Source organism: Symsagittifera roscoffensis, chromosome 7, assembly GCF_963678635.1.
Source record: "Symsagittifera roscoffensis chromosome 7, txSymRosc1.1, whole genome shotgun sequence".
NCBI classification, from domain to species: domain Eukaryota; kingdom Metazoa; phylum Xenacoelomorpha; order Acoela; family Convolutidae; genus Symsagittifera; species Symsagittifera roscoffensis.
The window spans coordinates 40,451,382-40,467,326 of NC_087068.1; the positions used below are offsets into that span (position 1 = coordinate 40,451,382).

The window sequence follows — 15,945 nt, forward strand, 5'->3', positions numbered from 1 at the left end:
GTATTTAGAAATGTATTTTCGAAAAGAAGACTACATCAAAATTATGGAGTTCATCAGTAACGACAAAGGGACTAGACTAAATGTGTGACAAAAGATCATTAATATGAAAAGTTTCTGTGATATTTAAACTTTTGAACTTCCTTCGAAAACTCAACATTTTTAAAAGGGCTTAGCATGCCAGCGCGTATAATTCTGAAGGATAACCAACGCTCTTATTTCATACAGAAGCAGAATCTCACAGAAGCAGAAAAACTTTAGAAAAAGTCCAGGTGCACAGTACAAAAGCGCAAAATGATTTTTAAATCAAAACATAGAGCTGGTAAAAAATATACAGACTAAAATTATACAGACCAAAAAATAAATGATCAATTAATTGAAATCAGACCAGTTTTGCAGAACCTTGATGCATCTAAGTGCACTGACAAAAATATTGTAGTTTTTCATTTTAAGTTTGGGAACGTTTAAGTAACGTATAATTTTTTGAAAAAACTTGAGTAAAAAAGTTTTTGGAGGTTTTAGGTTTGTTTCAAAAACGTCTAACAATTCAATTAGTCTTATATGATTTGAATTGGTCGAGAAAAATTTGAATAAGTCCTATATGTTTTTATTAATTTTTTGTTTCTCTGAGAAAGTTTCTTCAAATGCTGTTGTTCTATTTGCCTAAATTACTATGACTGTCTAATATGTCCATTTCAGTATTTTACAGAATCTCCTTTTTCATTCTAAGATTTGTAATGATTAAACTGTTTCCTCTGAACATTAAAAATCAGGAAGAAATTTGTATTCGGCTGTTTATATGTTTTTTTTTCTGTATTTTTGAGATTTTTGTGTACGGGAGTTTTTTTTTCAAATCTAGGGGACTTCCTTTGGCTCTGCTAAATCACAGTTATGTAAACAAGGTGCTTTTGAATTGTCAATCTGTAACTTTTTGTACATAACAAGGAAGCAACGTTTTGATATACTGCGGCAACTAAACATAAAAACCCATTGAATCTTGTATTGTACTACTTGCGCAATAATCGATGGACAATCAATAAATATAACGCACTTAACGTTAGTTACTAACGCTTGCAAAAACTAAGATGTTTTTTGCAGCAAATTGAAAAAAGCAAAAGTACTCCCACTGTTCAAAAACCCACTAGATTTTCAAAACTATCGACCAACTTCAATAAACTGCGCGTTTTCAGTGTTTTCCGAGAGTTTTTTTTCATGCTCAAGCCTTGGAACATTTTCAAAAACAAAAACATCAAACTTTGTTTCCTTTGTATAATTTGGTTTTGCAAAAATTGTTCAAAACAAGACGTTTGATACACCTTACTGAAAAATTGAAAAATTTGAAAAGAAATTGATTCGAAAAAAGTTGCTCGGGCAGCTTTATTGGGTCTTTCAAAAAATTTTGACGATCAAAAACGATCAAACTTAGGTGAAGAAACCTAGATTTGAGGAATTTGATATCCTTAACAAAGCAACTTAAAGTATTTAGAAATGTTTTTTCGAAAAGAAGACTACATCAAAGTTATGGAGTTCATCAGTAACGACAAAGGGACTAGACTAAATGTGTGACAAAAGATCATTAATATGAAAAGTTTCTGTGATATTTAAACTTTTGAACTTCCTTCGAAAACTCAACATTTTTTAAAAGGGCTTAGCATGCCAGCGCGTATAATTCTGAAGGATAACCAACACTCTTATTTCATACAGAAGCAGAATCTCACAGAAGGAAGTAGTAGATGTTGGAGGTTAAGTGGGGGGGGGGGGGAGTGGGGGGGAATGGGGGGGGGGGGGGGGAGGAGGCTGACCCCCATGTATTAAGATAAGGAATAGAGCATCCGGTCCGCCAGCTATGTATTAAGATTGGGTATAGAGTCTACAATGTATTAAGATAGGGAATACCAATGGTAAGGTTTCAGTGTGATGGTAAGAGAAAGAAAAACGAAAATTTTTTGGTTTTTGTGTAATTTTTTCGCAAAAATCTCGGCGTGCGTTTCCTAATTTGGAACAATTGATTGTTCATTTTGTGTAGAATTAAGGTTAAATATTAAGTTTTTTTTGGTGGATGGTAAGTCAATGGTAAGAGTTTTTGTGCAAAAACTTGGAATTTTTATCAAAAAAATTTTTTCGAAAAAATTCAAAACACGATAAGATTTTGTTTAATTTATTAGATATTTTTACTTTCTACCTATCTGAATCTATTCTGAACCTACAGAGACTTCGAAAAAAGTCAAGTTGTTTGAGAAAAAAGTTTAAATTACAAAGAAAGTATATAAATCACTGCATTGTATAACAAGTTTACCTCAACATTTTACATTTTAACATCATAAACCCAATATAATACAACATCATGAATAAATTTACTTGACCAGATCAGTTCTTATAAGTTCAGTGGTTTTGTATGAATTCCATCATCTTGTACTTGTCTTTTTGGATAAAAATAGCTTAATCCTTTCTTTGTCTGTTCATATGTAGCCACCATATGATTTATAGTTCTGAATCCTCTGTTAGTAGATGTAAGATTAATTGCTTCATCAAGCACTCTCCTATACTTTGCTAAAGGTCCATCTCCAGAGTCTTCTAGAACCCGCTTATTCAATCCTTTGCTGCTAAATTTGAATTTGTCTGACTTGTTGTCATAGCAGCAATATGTCTTACTACATAAACAGAGCATTTCTGTGCACCTAAATTCTTCTTTGAAAAGTCCCGGCTCCCGCTTATCATGTTTTTTATGGATACTACAACAGGTTCGAGGAAAAAAATTAGGTTTTGCATCCGCCTTGAAGGAATTTCTGCAATCACTCTCCCTCATTTTTTCCCAAGCAGCTCTCTTATCTGGTTGAATGCAATCGTACAAATTTTCTTCTGCAAGTGCCAAGTAAAGTGAGTCTGTGTCCATCTCCAACTCTTCAAATTTATTCACATCACAGAACTTGTCAAAGAAGTTATAGTAGAGTTCCAACATTCTCAGTTTTGCATACTGAAGTATGAAAAAACCAACAATGGTGGGTTCTCTGTGCTCAATGGTTGACTTCAACAACTCCACCTCATATAAGTCCTTCTCAACTGTGTTAAGTCTCTTAAACAGTGGTTCATTGATTGCCTTGTGAGTTTTTTCATCGTTCAGATACTTCGTGATTGTATGCCTGGATCTATCCATGATCTGATATCCATAGGAGGAATTGCCCAAGAGCTTCATTGTTTCTGCTACAACTCCTGACAAATGGTTTTCATCTCCTTCTCTTCTTGCATCAACCACCGATTGAACGAAATTATTGAAACACTTCCGAGGAGAATATTGAACAAATCGGTAAATTTTGGTGCACTGTAATCCAAGTTCCATATAAAAGTTGAAGAGAGGAGTTATAACCGTTCCATTTTCCAGCTTGAAACTAGATATCAGCATTCTCTGAGGATGCTTTAACATTTCGTTCTCGATCGCATAGTTTTTCAAGTAATCTCCAATATCATTTCTTCCGACCTCAGTATTTTTGAAAATTGGAGGAAAATTCGCAAATTTTGATTTCAGTTCATCTGGAACAACCAAGTCGCACTGAACGTAGCCAAAAAGAGATCCATCTTTTATCTTTGCTAGAAGAGAGTCTGTAGAAAGAGGTCTTTTATAGGGAAAGTGGGTTCTGACGTGATTTTTGATCTTTTCGTCGGTTTTGAAACTTTCCCACCAGTCACACTCCCACATTTCTTCAACTTTGTATCCTTTCTCTTGAATGTATTCTCGTCTCATCTCATCCATCTCTCTCTTCTTATTTCCTCGTTCGATATCCTGTTCTGTTAAGGAGGGACGAGCTTCTTGACAATAACAAAAGTGATAGTAGCATCCCATTGCCTCGAATACTGTTTTACAGTGATCACAATAACCGTCCACATTAAAACAGTCAATTTTCTTCTGTTTTCCAGATGTAAAAAAGCTCTCAATTTTACATTCTGGTCTTGATTCTTGAAAGAAAGACATGACCATATTCTCAAAGTTGCGAGTTCGATTATGTCTAGCCTTGAATTTCTGCATATCAGTGTCAAACTCCCATCTCGTATACAGTCCTGTTGGCATATCTTGACACATTGAATAGGGGTAAAGCTGACTCGCATAAATTCCAACGATTGACTTACAAATATTTGATGAATCTCTGATAAAGGTTTCGTCTACAACAGCTTTTCGAGTGAACACAATCGAAGGCCCACCAGTCATGTCTTCTCGTATTTTTTCACACAAGTCTTTATCACTTTCGCAAAATGGATAAAATTTGTAATTTGTAGATTTGTGTAGACAAATGTTTGCTAGATTTGGAAGTGTACATCCAAGTTTCAACATATCTATCCCCTTGTTATGATAAAACTGAATCATTTTTTGCATTGCCTCCAGGGTTGGAACTACATCCTTGTTGTTGTACCACTTCAAAAAGTCTTTGAACACTGTCATTCCATTTTTCTTCCAAGTCTCTTGTAAGTAATTGTAATTATCCAAACCAGATGAAGGAACAGTCTTGATTTGAAGTTTTTTCAGTGCTTGCTGTTCCTCAAGTCCACTCTTCCTCAGTTTTTCATAATCAGTAAAGTCTTTGTCTAGAGGATTGTTGTTTCTAAGTTTACTGAAAAATGCTTCATATGGGGGCAGTCCTGGAAAATCAAGTTTGTCTGGGTTATCAAACCACTCATAGGGAAAGAATCCTTTCGTTTCGCTAGCTTTATAGGCTTTGAGAAAGGAGTCCAAAGTAGTTGCCCCTCCCAGAAATTTCATTATGTCGAGAAATTGTACATCTCCAAACTTGAAAGATATAAAGTCATTTGCTTTTTTGATGACGGATGTTTCTTGTTCTTTATCGCGAATCAAATAGGGGATTAGGTAGGACTTGATCAAATTTAAATCATATCTACCACTGTTAAATCCAAAAACCGGTAGAGTATTTACATATCTCTCCAGATGTTGTTTTAAATCGATGAGTTGATTTTTCTGAATTCGCAAGAATTGTGTTGACATATCTGCTTCTTCCGAATCTTCAATACATTCATCTTCGTACTCAAACTTGTTACTTGAAAAATTCTGGCCTCGCTCATTCAATTGATCAAAGTTTTTTTTCATTCTTTCATTGACAGCTACTTCAATATCTTGAAATTTTTTTCTCATTTCTAGCTTACTTTGTTCAGCCAACAGCTCGAGGTTGGATACAAAATCAATAATCAAGTTCTGTGGATCCTTGTTGTACAAAAAGATGGGTTCATCAATCAGATTCGATGATATAGAGACTGAAATTGGAACGTGTTTCCCAATCCACGTAGTAGTTTGCGTCTCTTTTAGTTCCTCTGTAGGAACACAAATCGACTCAAAGTCGAAAATTGCTAGATTATTGAAAAGCTTGTTGTCTTCAGAAACTGGAAGATTGAATCCTTCGAGCTTTTCAAACAAGGTTTCGCGAAGCTCATATACGTTCTTTGGGTAAATTTGTTTCACACGATCCTTACTCGGATCTTTGTTGAGAAACTCGGATCTTTTGAAGAAACTATCACAACTAGGACACCGGAAACACTTAAAGAAGCTATCTATATCATTTGTATGAATGATATGATTGTTGAATCGCAGTAATTTGACTGTTTTATCAAATCTACCAATACTTCTTCGTGCTAGTTCTCCCACATATTCTCCCTCTTGAATATCAAAATTGTAAATAAAGATGTTGCGTTCAATTATTTCCTCGACAACAGGTAAGTCTTCAACGGAAACTCCACGAAAATTTTTAGGATCATAACCAGATTTTGTTATGAATTCTGTAAAATATCTGGAGGTGTGAGTGTCGAGATCATTGTGTCCGTTCATGTACATGGCCAATGCGCGGAAAAGACACAAATGATCTTTGTAAGGTTCCTTGTCTTTGTTAGATAAAAGACATTTCACTTGCGTATGTCGTAATAAAGGTTCGGGTAAGACAGAGTCTGGACATCCCATTGGGATGTTTTTCAGCAAAGCAGCAAAAATTGTAACGTTAGTAATCAACTTGAATCGCCACTTTGTGCTCTGGCGTTCTTGGGTACATTGCTCCATAATATCAAATTTTTCTACTTTTCCTTGGATTGTTATCAAATCCGCTTTCGTACAAAGTAAGTGGGATTTTTCAAACAGAGTATTGTTTTCATGGGCGTAGAAATATCGATATTCACCAGTCTCAATATTTCGAAGAACAAAACCCAGAGCAATGTTGATTTTGGCTTGTTGAAGACTTCTTCAAGTTTCTCGTTAATGATTTTAGTATCTAACTTGGACATTTGGAAGTTAAATACCTTGTGTCTCCCATTTTCCATCTCCGTATCCACTAGAAAATGTTGACATGCACCAAGTTCCTCCTTCAATTTTTCACCATCTTCCCCCTCATCCTCCACAATCTTGTTCAAGTCGGCTACCGTAGCACTAGGTTTCCGTTGTTTTGCTCCATGTGCCTTTCTCCGATGTTGCTGGAGAGAGTAGTAACTCGGGAACTCTTGTTCACAAGAAGAACAAACCGTCGACGGCTTCGAACTTGGTTGAGCATGCTTCTTAGCCATATGATAGCTCATTTCTTGTTGATTGTAAGTGGAATACTTACATTCAGGACAAGAAACAACTCCTTTAGCACATCTTTTTCGATGTCTCGCATTATCAGCTCTCCTGTATTCCTGACCACATTCCTCACATTTGACTTTCTCGTTTCGGTTAAGGGCAGACATTATCTAAAAAAATTGTTCCAAATTTAAAAACTTAAAGTACCAATTGAATGAAAATACTTACTTTTCGTGAAGTAACGAAATGTAAAATTTGAAGTAAAATTCAGTTGACTGTTTCTGATTGGCAAACAAAATGAATGATTTAACCCAATAAAATAAGTGTATTTATACTATCAAAGACGCCTACGCAATTATCTTTTTACGGTAATGACGTCATTCTTTGAATAGAAGTGACGTCACCGCCTACGCAATTTTCCTTTTATGGTAATGATGTCATTCTATATTTAGAAGTGACGTCACCACCCACGCAATGTTCCCTTTATGATAATGACGTTATTCTAGAAATAGAAATGACGTCAACACCCACGCAATTTTCCTATTATGGTAATGACGTCATTCCTTTGAAAGTTCTAGTCACAACTTTGGATCCAAAATATTCGTTTTTGAAGAATGTCAATCAAAAAGCATTTGAACTTCCTCGAAAATATTCCGTGTGATTTCCTTATTGATGAAATAGATGTAGATTCTTACTTTTTTCACAATTTTTTGACGTTTATGTTGTCCAAAATAGAGTTCTCCGACTAAGTAAAGGTCTCTTTAGAGAAACTTACTCAATCAAAGAGTTTACTTTTGATTCACATATTGCTTATCAAAGCTATAAACTTACAGCTGAGTTACACTTGACTAGAAAAGAAATTTTATTTATTTTAGAAATTTTGAAGTTGATAAAAAAATCGTACGATAATATTTCAAAGACTCTTTTTATTCCATATCCAACTCCCAAATTTGTTAAAACTCCCCAGCAAAGTGCTTTATTCCTCCATTTTTTAAGGACTTTCAAAGTTCAAAATCTTGCATGATCAGGTTTGGTATCAGATTTCCAGAGATTTGCTTTGAAAAATTCATCAACTTTGAGTTAACATCTCAAATCTACATCAAAATTAAAGAACTTGATTATTTGCTGAAAAATCAGCAATTTCTCATCGATTAAATACAAAAAAATCAGTTAACTTGATGAGAAGACTAGCAGAGATGCTACTTTTATTAATTTTTCTTCTTTTGTTACTTATATCGACAATATTTCTTATTTTTACAGCAAACAACTTTTGGTCATTTATTTTTGCGATTGCTTTTGTGTATATTTTTACTTATTTGGAAGACTTAAGTCCGTGAAAGGTTCCTCTGATTGGATACAACAACTTGAACAAAAGTGAACATTTTTGTGATTGGAAACGACAATATGTAAAATGGAGCTTTGTTTCCAATTGGACACGAGTTTTCTATAAGAATTCCATAAAAAGAAACTAAAATCTAATTGGACACGACTACAATTCAAATAAGGAAAATTCATTCTCATTGGTTAAACCCACACATTCCAGTTGAAGGTACCCCTCTCTCTTAACTAAAAATCATTTTATTTTCAACTTAACTACCGTCAACTACCTCCTCTCTCAGCTCTAAATACAATAATTTCAACATAACTACCGGCAAATTTCTCCCTCTCAACTGTAAATCTTGCTTTTAATCATTTACTCAACTTATTGCTCAAAATGATCTTCTCAGTACAAAACAACAACCTTATGTTCTCGGTGGAATTTTCGGCTGATTTAGTACAAATCCAAGTGCGAGAAACAGTTTGTGGAGTTGTTCTGGCACAAATGGACATCCCAATCCAAGTCTGGCATATGGTGGAAGTGATGCGAAGGGATTTCAACGAAAATCAGATAACGCAAGTACCTCCTACAGAGAATCAACTTGGAGAAATGCAAATGATGGAGGAAGTGGCCGAACATGTGGGAATGAACTACCCCGAAATTCCTGACTCTAGATATGTGGCCCAACCATTCGACGATTTCCTCTTTCCTTGGGAAGAGGGATCTGTGGACAACCCAATTACCATCGAAGAGGATGAGGGGTTCTCTGAAACAAGAACTCCAGTCAGCGAACCACCAGTGATAGAGGCAAGACCAGCTTTGCGCTCCATCGAGAACTTGCAAAGTTTTGAGAACTCAGCTGCTCGACAGCTCTTTGATTTGTAAATAAATTGGTTACTGTCTTGTGCTTTGTAATTTAATTTCTTTGTATCTAGTAAATTTTTTTTCAAGAGATAGGAACAAAGAGATCATAGAAAAGTTTATTAGGAAGTTTCAATGGTAAAAATTTGTTAAAAATGAAACTAATTATGCATCTGGTAAATACTTTTATAGAATTTTGTTAGAAAGATGGCAAAAAAATTAAACCAATTTTTGCAAGCATGTTAAAAACGTTACATTAATTTTTGCACCATGCAAAACTTTTCATAATTTTTTTACACACTTGTTAAAAAAATCAAAGAAAATCTCGCAAATTAAGAAAAATTTCATTAAATATTTTCGCATTTTAAAGAAAACTGAAAGAGGATTTTCTTGCCTTGTTAATAATTAAATAAAATGAAAATCTTTGTTTTAATTTTGATCATAAAAAAAATCTCTTTTTTGCATGTAGAATGATCAAAAATATTGGAAAAACAATGTATTAAGATAGGGAATAGTACTCAAAGTCAGCAATTATGAAAATTTCTTAGCATTAATTTAACAAGTTTTTACAAAAAATTTATGCAATTTTTGCAAATGAAAAAAAAAATAAGTTAGATTTTTGCATTTGTTTTCAAAAAAATCACGAACACAAAATTTTGTTGAAAATTTTTGCACACTTGTTGAAAAAACCAAAACAATTTTTGCATCTTGTAAAAAAGTTTAATTAAATTTTTGCAAACGTGTTGAAAAAATCAAACCAAAATTTGCATCTTGCGAAAAAACTCTTGATTTAAATAAAAACAATTTTGACAAGATTTTTATTAACAAATATTCAATTATTAATAGAAAAATTGATACGCTCACTATTTACGGTACCAAAACCATCAATAAAACAATCAACAATTTTCAACAAGTCAGTGTCATACTTTGAGTTTTGAACTTTTTGAACCCTTTCCAAAAAAGCTGATCCAAGAGTCTGAGTGGACGCAAGCTTCTGAGCAGAACTGAGATAATGTCTTTTGAATTTTTTTCGCAGTAGTCGTTTCTTTGCAACACTGGGTAATTTTTCCGGTATTCTACATTTCAAGTTGTGTTCGACTGCACGATTCAATTGATTGAAAACTTCACCTCTTGATGAAATAATATTGAAATAAAATCTGTATTTGTATAAAGTATATATACAGTCAACAATTTGATAAGTGAAATGATATTTATCTAATCTTTGCAAAATCTGATCGAGCGATGATCCGATTAATACTTAGTGAAATTTGCAATTTTCCACTGGGCAGAATGATGAATGGTTAGATACACAGTAGTCTTGGGTAACAATAAATTTTTCATAAAAGTTTTCTGAGACAGAGATAAAAAGAGATTTTGCATTGTAGTCCGAATAAAAAGTGGGATATGCTTGACACATAGCAGATGCCATCACCGATTACTTGTTGAAAATGAATTTTATCTATATTGAATTGCTTATATAGTAGTTCCATCACCTACGCAATGTCCATATTTGGATCATCACCTCCTCATTATTCCATATAAGGTAATAATACCTTATATGGATTGTACAGTGAGTCATCTAGATTTCCTAATTTCTATAAATTTACAAATATCCTTATTTTGAAATATCTACTACTGATCAGTTGGTTCTGAATCTTAAATCAAAAATGTATTCACGAAAAGATATCCTTCCCAACTATATTGAATTTGCTAAGAACCAAAAAAGGATTGGGAGATTTTCTTGGTCCCAAAAACCCTACAATGGAAAAATTTACTTTGAACCTTGCTTCCAATTGCTAAAGAAAAATGAATCTGGAAAATTCGAAAAAACCCAGCAAGTCTATCTTGGTGAAAAAGAAGGGGAAAGGATATCAGCAATACGGAATACTGTTATTCACGATGCTGAAAACCTTGGACTCGTTCCTGTATTGGAACCCTATTCTGACAAAGACTCAACCATGGAGCAGGAACTTGCAAACTGTCATGCGGTGTATGACGTAGCAACATACAAGAAAAGAAGGGTGTGTGTCACAATCAAGAAGTACAGTGTGAACAAGCCACCCTACATTCAGATTCGACTCTTCACTGCAAAGGAGAACGAAGTCTTGAAGCAAGTTGCCTATGTCAACTATACTTTGAACGAATTCTAAGAACTTGCCCAAGTCTTGGGAGATTTTATGTTTGTTGAGAACTGTAAGGTTCAATAATTTTGTTGTTGAGTGATGTTATTATAGTTAGGTAATTCAAATATTCATCTTCTTGAATCATTCTTAAAACTTCTTTGAGCTGAGCAGTATGAGTTGGAACATTGGTTTTTCAAGAAATCTTATTTTAAAGCTTCAAAATAAATTGGGACTTTTTCATATCGTCCTACAAGAAAAGTCCCAGAAATTTTCACTAACAGTTTTGGAATCTCAAAATTTACCAAAATTGCAAGATTTGGATACAGAATCACAAATTTCTCAATTTGAGTGGACTTTGCATAATGGAAGACGAAAAATTTTTCTAAGTTATCGTTCAGATGTTAAAAAAATAGATCTTATAGAGTATCGTAGAAAAGGAAACACTTGGAAGAACAATCAGAATTTTCAGTTGGAAAAAGAAGAGTATGATAATTTGGTTGATTTTATCCCCTCAGTTTTGTCTTATGTAGAAACATTCAAAAAAACTTGTATCATTATTGACGAATGCACTGTAGAAAATGAACGTTCAGAAATTGAATGAAGTTCTCAGAAATTTTGATTTGATAAAGCATGACTTTTCATCAAATACAAAAAGAAAAAATTACTTTCTTTGTACCTGTATTGTTTTGGACCCAAACATAAATTTGAAAGAAATGGACCAAAAATTTCCTTTTGGGGGTCTAATTGGATACGGAAATTCTTGTATGGATTACTTTTTTGCAAATTCAAAAGTTTTCAGACTTCATGCAATTTTACATGATGCAGCTGGATCTGTGAATTCTACTACTTATAAGGGACCTGGTTATTGTTTTGTTTTACCTAGATTTCCAAGTTCTTGTTTTCTTGGTCACGTGACTGGATTAATCTTTTGTTTATATGTTAAAATTTTTGCTTCATCAGTATATGCATTGTTCGATTGTTAGTTATTCTAACAAAAATTTTCAGCGAAAACAGTTACCATCATGAGTCTAGTTGTTTTGGATATTGAGTGTATTGAAAACAAAATAGTTAAAGAGTTAGGAGTTTATCAAAATGGACAAACTGTGGGATATTCCTTTCTTCCTCCCAAAAAATTCAAAGCTACATCTCAGTCTACTTGGTGTACGAAGCATCTTCATGGAATCAATTGGAACAGTGGCCATGAAAATTATACTGAGCTTGAAAAAATATTGAAAAAACTAAAAGCTCCAGAAACGGAGTTTTTTGCTAAAAGGTTATGAAAAATGTAAAATTCTGTCAGAAATTTTGGAAACAAAGGTTACAAACTTGGATGACTACGCATGTCCAAAAGTTCAGAATTTGATTTTCAAAGATGAAGAATATGATTGGAGGTGTAGCAACTACCCATTTCGTCATGCAAATACTCTTCACTGTGCAGAAAGAAAAGCATTTGCATACGGAACATGGACTCGATGTTTTTTTAATAAATTGTAAATTACCTTAATAATTTTGTATTATTGTGTTTTTGAAATTTAAATGTTAGTCATTATCAATTTTTTCGTTCCAGAGTTGAGATGGATGATGAATGTGACAAGCAATTAAATTTAGGAAATTTTGTTTTTGATGAGGAGAATCATGAACGAAAATCTTGGAAGTTTTTTGGACGTACGTGTAATAGATCTCTTTTAGTGTTTATGTGCCAATTTTTTGTCATAGTTTTAATACTAGCATGTGCAATTGTTCGAATAATGTTATCCACTACATTTGAAGAAACAACTGTTTGGGTAGCAATTTTATCAAGTACAGTCGGTTATATTTTACATTCTCCAAAGCTATGAACAAAATAATTTCTACCAAAGAACGAGTTTTTATTTCGCTAGTTGGACCGAGTGGATCTGGAAAATCACATCTTATTTTTGAGTGGTTAAAAATTGGTACATTTCAACCAAAGTTTGACAAAATTTTTTATTTTTATCAACATTATCAACCTCTTTATGGACAAATGCAAAGAAGAAACCTTAAGTTTATCCAAGGAGTTGACTTTGAACTGATTGAAAACCTTCCCAATAATGGAACAAAATACCTGTTAATATTTGATGATTCTTGTGAAGAAATTTCAAATTCTAAGCAGTTTGTAAAAGTTGCTACTGCTGGAAGACACAGGGGACTGAATACAATATATATTAAGCATAAATTGTTTCATCAAAGCAAATTGGGAAGAGATGTTGAGTTACAAAATACACATAGAGTCCTTTTCAAGTCACCGAGAGATGTTTCACAAATCAATACATTAAGTCAACAACTAGGTCTAGGATCTCAATTGAAAGAGTGGTATCAAGATGCAACATCTACTCCTTATGGTCATTTACTCATTGATTTAACTCCAAAAACAGTTGATTCGCTAAGATATTGCACAAACAGTGGTTCAGTTCCATCAAAGTTTTATCTACCAGCAGGAACAGAAACTAAGTTTTTGGACGATGAGCATACAATACGTCTCTATACTCCCAATATTCCAAACATTTTCCCAAAAACTTCAAAAACAATTCATCCTCCATTGTCCAAAAAGTTTCATTCAATTCCTCAGCGAATGTCTAGTAAACTTACTACGAGGCGAGCTAAAGGATCTTCGAAAAGTAGACGTAGTAAAATATCGACGAGAAATATCAGAACTCACACGAAGAAGAACTTCACTGCATAAAAGGAGAACTATTTTGAGCTCACCAAAAGGCTTACAATTAATATCTTTTATCACTCCTTTTATCATTAAACGATTGACGTAGTATGGATCAGTTTGTTCTAGTTCCTTACTCAATTTATCAATCACAAAGCACACTTCCAAAAAAACCAAAATTGGAACAAAAGCAAGAAAAAGAGGAGATTGTACCAAAAAATTTTGATTCTATTTACACTGCTGTAAATGCAAAGTTGAAAACGAGTAACAGTAAACACCTTATTGATTTAATTTTGAACTCTCCTAGAATTAGACTAAGTCAGTCAGAAAATATCATATTAGATAATCGAGACACAAAAAAATCAATTGTAGACTTTGTGTGTACACTAAAACGAAAAAATACCAACTTTCCCGATATTTACTTTACCATTTTGGAAGCAACTCAAATTCCACCTAAACTTGTTGCCAACAAGAATGCCAAAGCGAAAGACAGAGGAACTTGGATCCCTTTCAAAATCTGAAAAGGTAAGTCTGAACAGATTGTATTCTAGGGGTAGAGCTGCGTACGGTTCTGTGCGAAACTTGAGTAAAGCAAGCGGATTGTCAAAAAAGAAAGTAGAACAGTTTTTACAAACCAAGACATCGTATACAAAATTTGGTCCCCCAATCAGACGTTTTTGAAGGCTTCAAGCATTTTCAAAATATGTAAATGAAATTTGGTGTATGGATTTGGCATTTGTGGACAAACTAGCGAGTCAAAACAAGGGAGTCAAATATTTATTGGTTGCTGTTGATGTTTTTTCGCGATTTGTCAGAGTTCAAACAATGAAAACTAAAGACACTTTGCAAGCTTTCAAAAAAATGATTTCTCGAAAAAACACTCCTGAAAAGCTTTGGGTTGATAAAGGAACGGAATATGGAGGAATTTTCAAAAAATTTTGCAAGGAAAAAAGCATTGAAGTTTACTCAACCATGAGTGAAACAAAAGCTGCATTTGCAGAGAGAGCCATTCAATCATTAAAACACATTATTTACCGCTACATAGAAGATCATGGTGAAAAATTCATTAACAAGTTGCCGCAATTTGTGTCTACAATGAATTATCGCATCAATAGATCTATTGGGAAATCACCTAGAGATGTCAACAATACGGATTTCCTCTCAATTTTGTACAATAAACCTCTAACAAGGTATAAGAAACTAAAATTCAAAGTTGGAGACAGAGTGAGAATTTCAAAGAATGATATTCCGTTCCGAAAAGAATATAAACCACAATTTACAGATGAAATTTTTTAAATTTCGGCAGTCTCTACAAAAAAGCCTCCAACATACATCATCAAAGATCTCGACAAAGAGGAAATTCTTGGAAAATTTTATGAAAAAGAGCTTAGAAAATGTTCTGATTAAAGGTAAATCATTTTTAAACTAAATTTTTACCGATCAGTTGTCATGGATTCTTTCACTATTGAGTTGGTTTCCAGCGCTTCTTTTAATTGTTATCCGAATAATAGTCTTAGTTCTTTTACAAATTTTCTACCTGAACAAATACATTTGAAAGGAGAATGGGAGGTTGCTATTTCAGAAATATCATACCCTTCTTTGTACCAAAATGTTACAGAGGGAAAGTTTACATTCGTAGACGGAAGAGAAAGTTCTGAGGAGAAAAGAAAGATTGTACCGATGAACATTGAACCAGGATTGTATCCAAGTATTGTTGATATAGTTGTAGCCATGAACAACAAAATTCGAGAACGTCTAGGAGCTCAAGTTTTTGAATATAACGGAATCTATGTATCAGTAGATAAAATTACACAAAAAGTTGCTGTTCATTTACCTGAGAGTCAATCAGTGTTTATAATTCAGAGTGCTGATTTGAGCCACATTTTTGGTTGTGATTTGGAACAAAATCAAACAGGGGTTATAATGAAAGGAAAAGGTCCACATTATCCTCAGTATTCTTACGACATTATAAGAATACATTCCCTAATGATATACAGTGATATTATAGAATATAACATAGTTGGTGATACAAAAACTCCCTTGTTGCGTTGTATTCCATTTATCTCCAAAGTGAAGAGTGGAGATATAATTTCTACAGGACAGTACATGAATTATCAATCTTTTACAAATTTACAGTTTAAAAAGCTGTTGAAAAATTCTTTCCATAGTATCAAGATAGAACTAAGAGATAGTACAGGCGAAAAAATTCCTTTTGTGTCCGTAGGAATCACTCGAGTTGTTCTCCTGTTCCGCAAAATTTCGAATAATCATTTTTGATTTAAACTTCATACGAAATGGTTGCTCAAAAATCAGCTGATTTCCCTATTTTTCGAGGACATGCAAGACAGCGTGGAAGAGGATTTGGAGCTCTTGCGCAAACTCTTGGGAGAACTGCAATCCCCTTTATTAAAAAATATATAGTCCCAGCTGC

The 15,945-nt window shown here is 33.6% G+C and overlaps 1 protein-coding gene across 1 annotated transcript in view; it reads right to left on the bottom strand.

Moving 5' to 3' along the window:
• The window catches only part of LOC134852031 (putative zinc finger protein C09F5.3), a 54,349-nt gene extending 47,644 nt beyond the window's left edge, over positions 1-6,705 (bottom strand). The window contains exon 1 of the mRNA XM_063868309.1: positions 6,283-6,705. Coding sequence (XP_063724379.1) covers positions 6,283-6,705 — 423 coding nt within the window. The remainder of the gene's footprint in view (positions 1-6,282) is intronic.
• Positions 6,706-15,945: the final 9,240 nt, after the last annotated feature.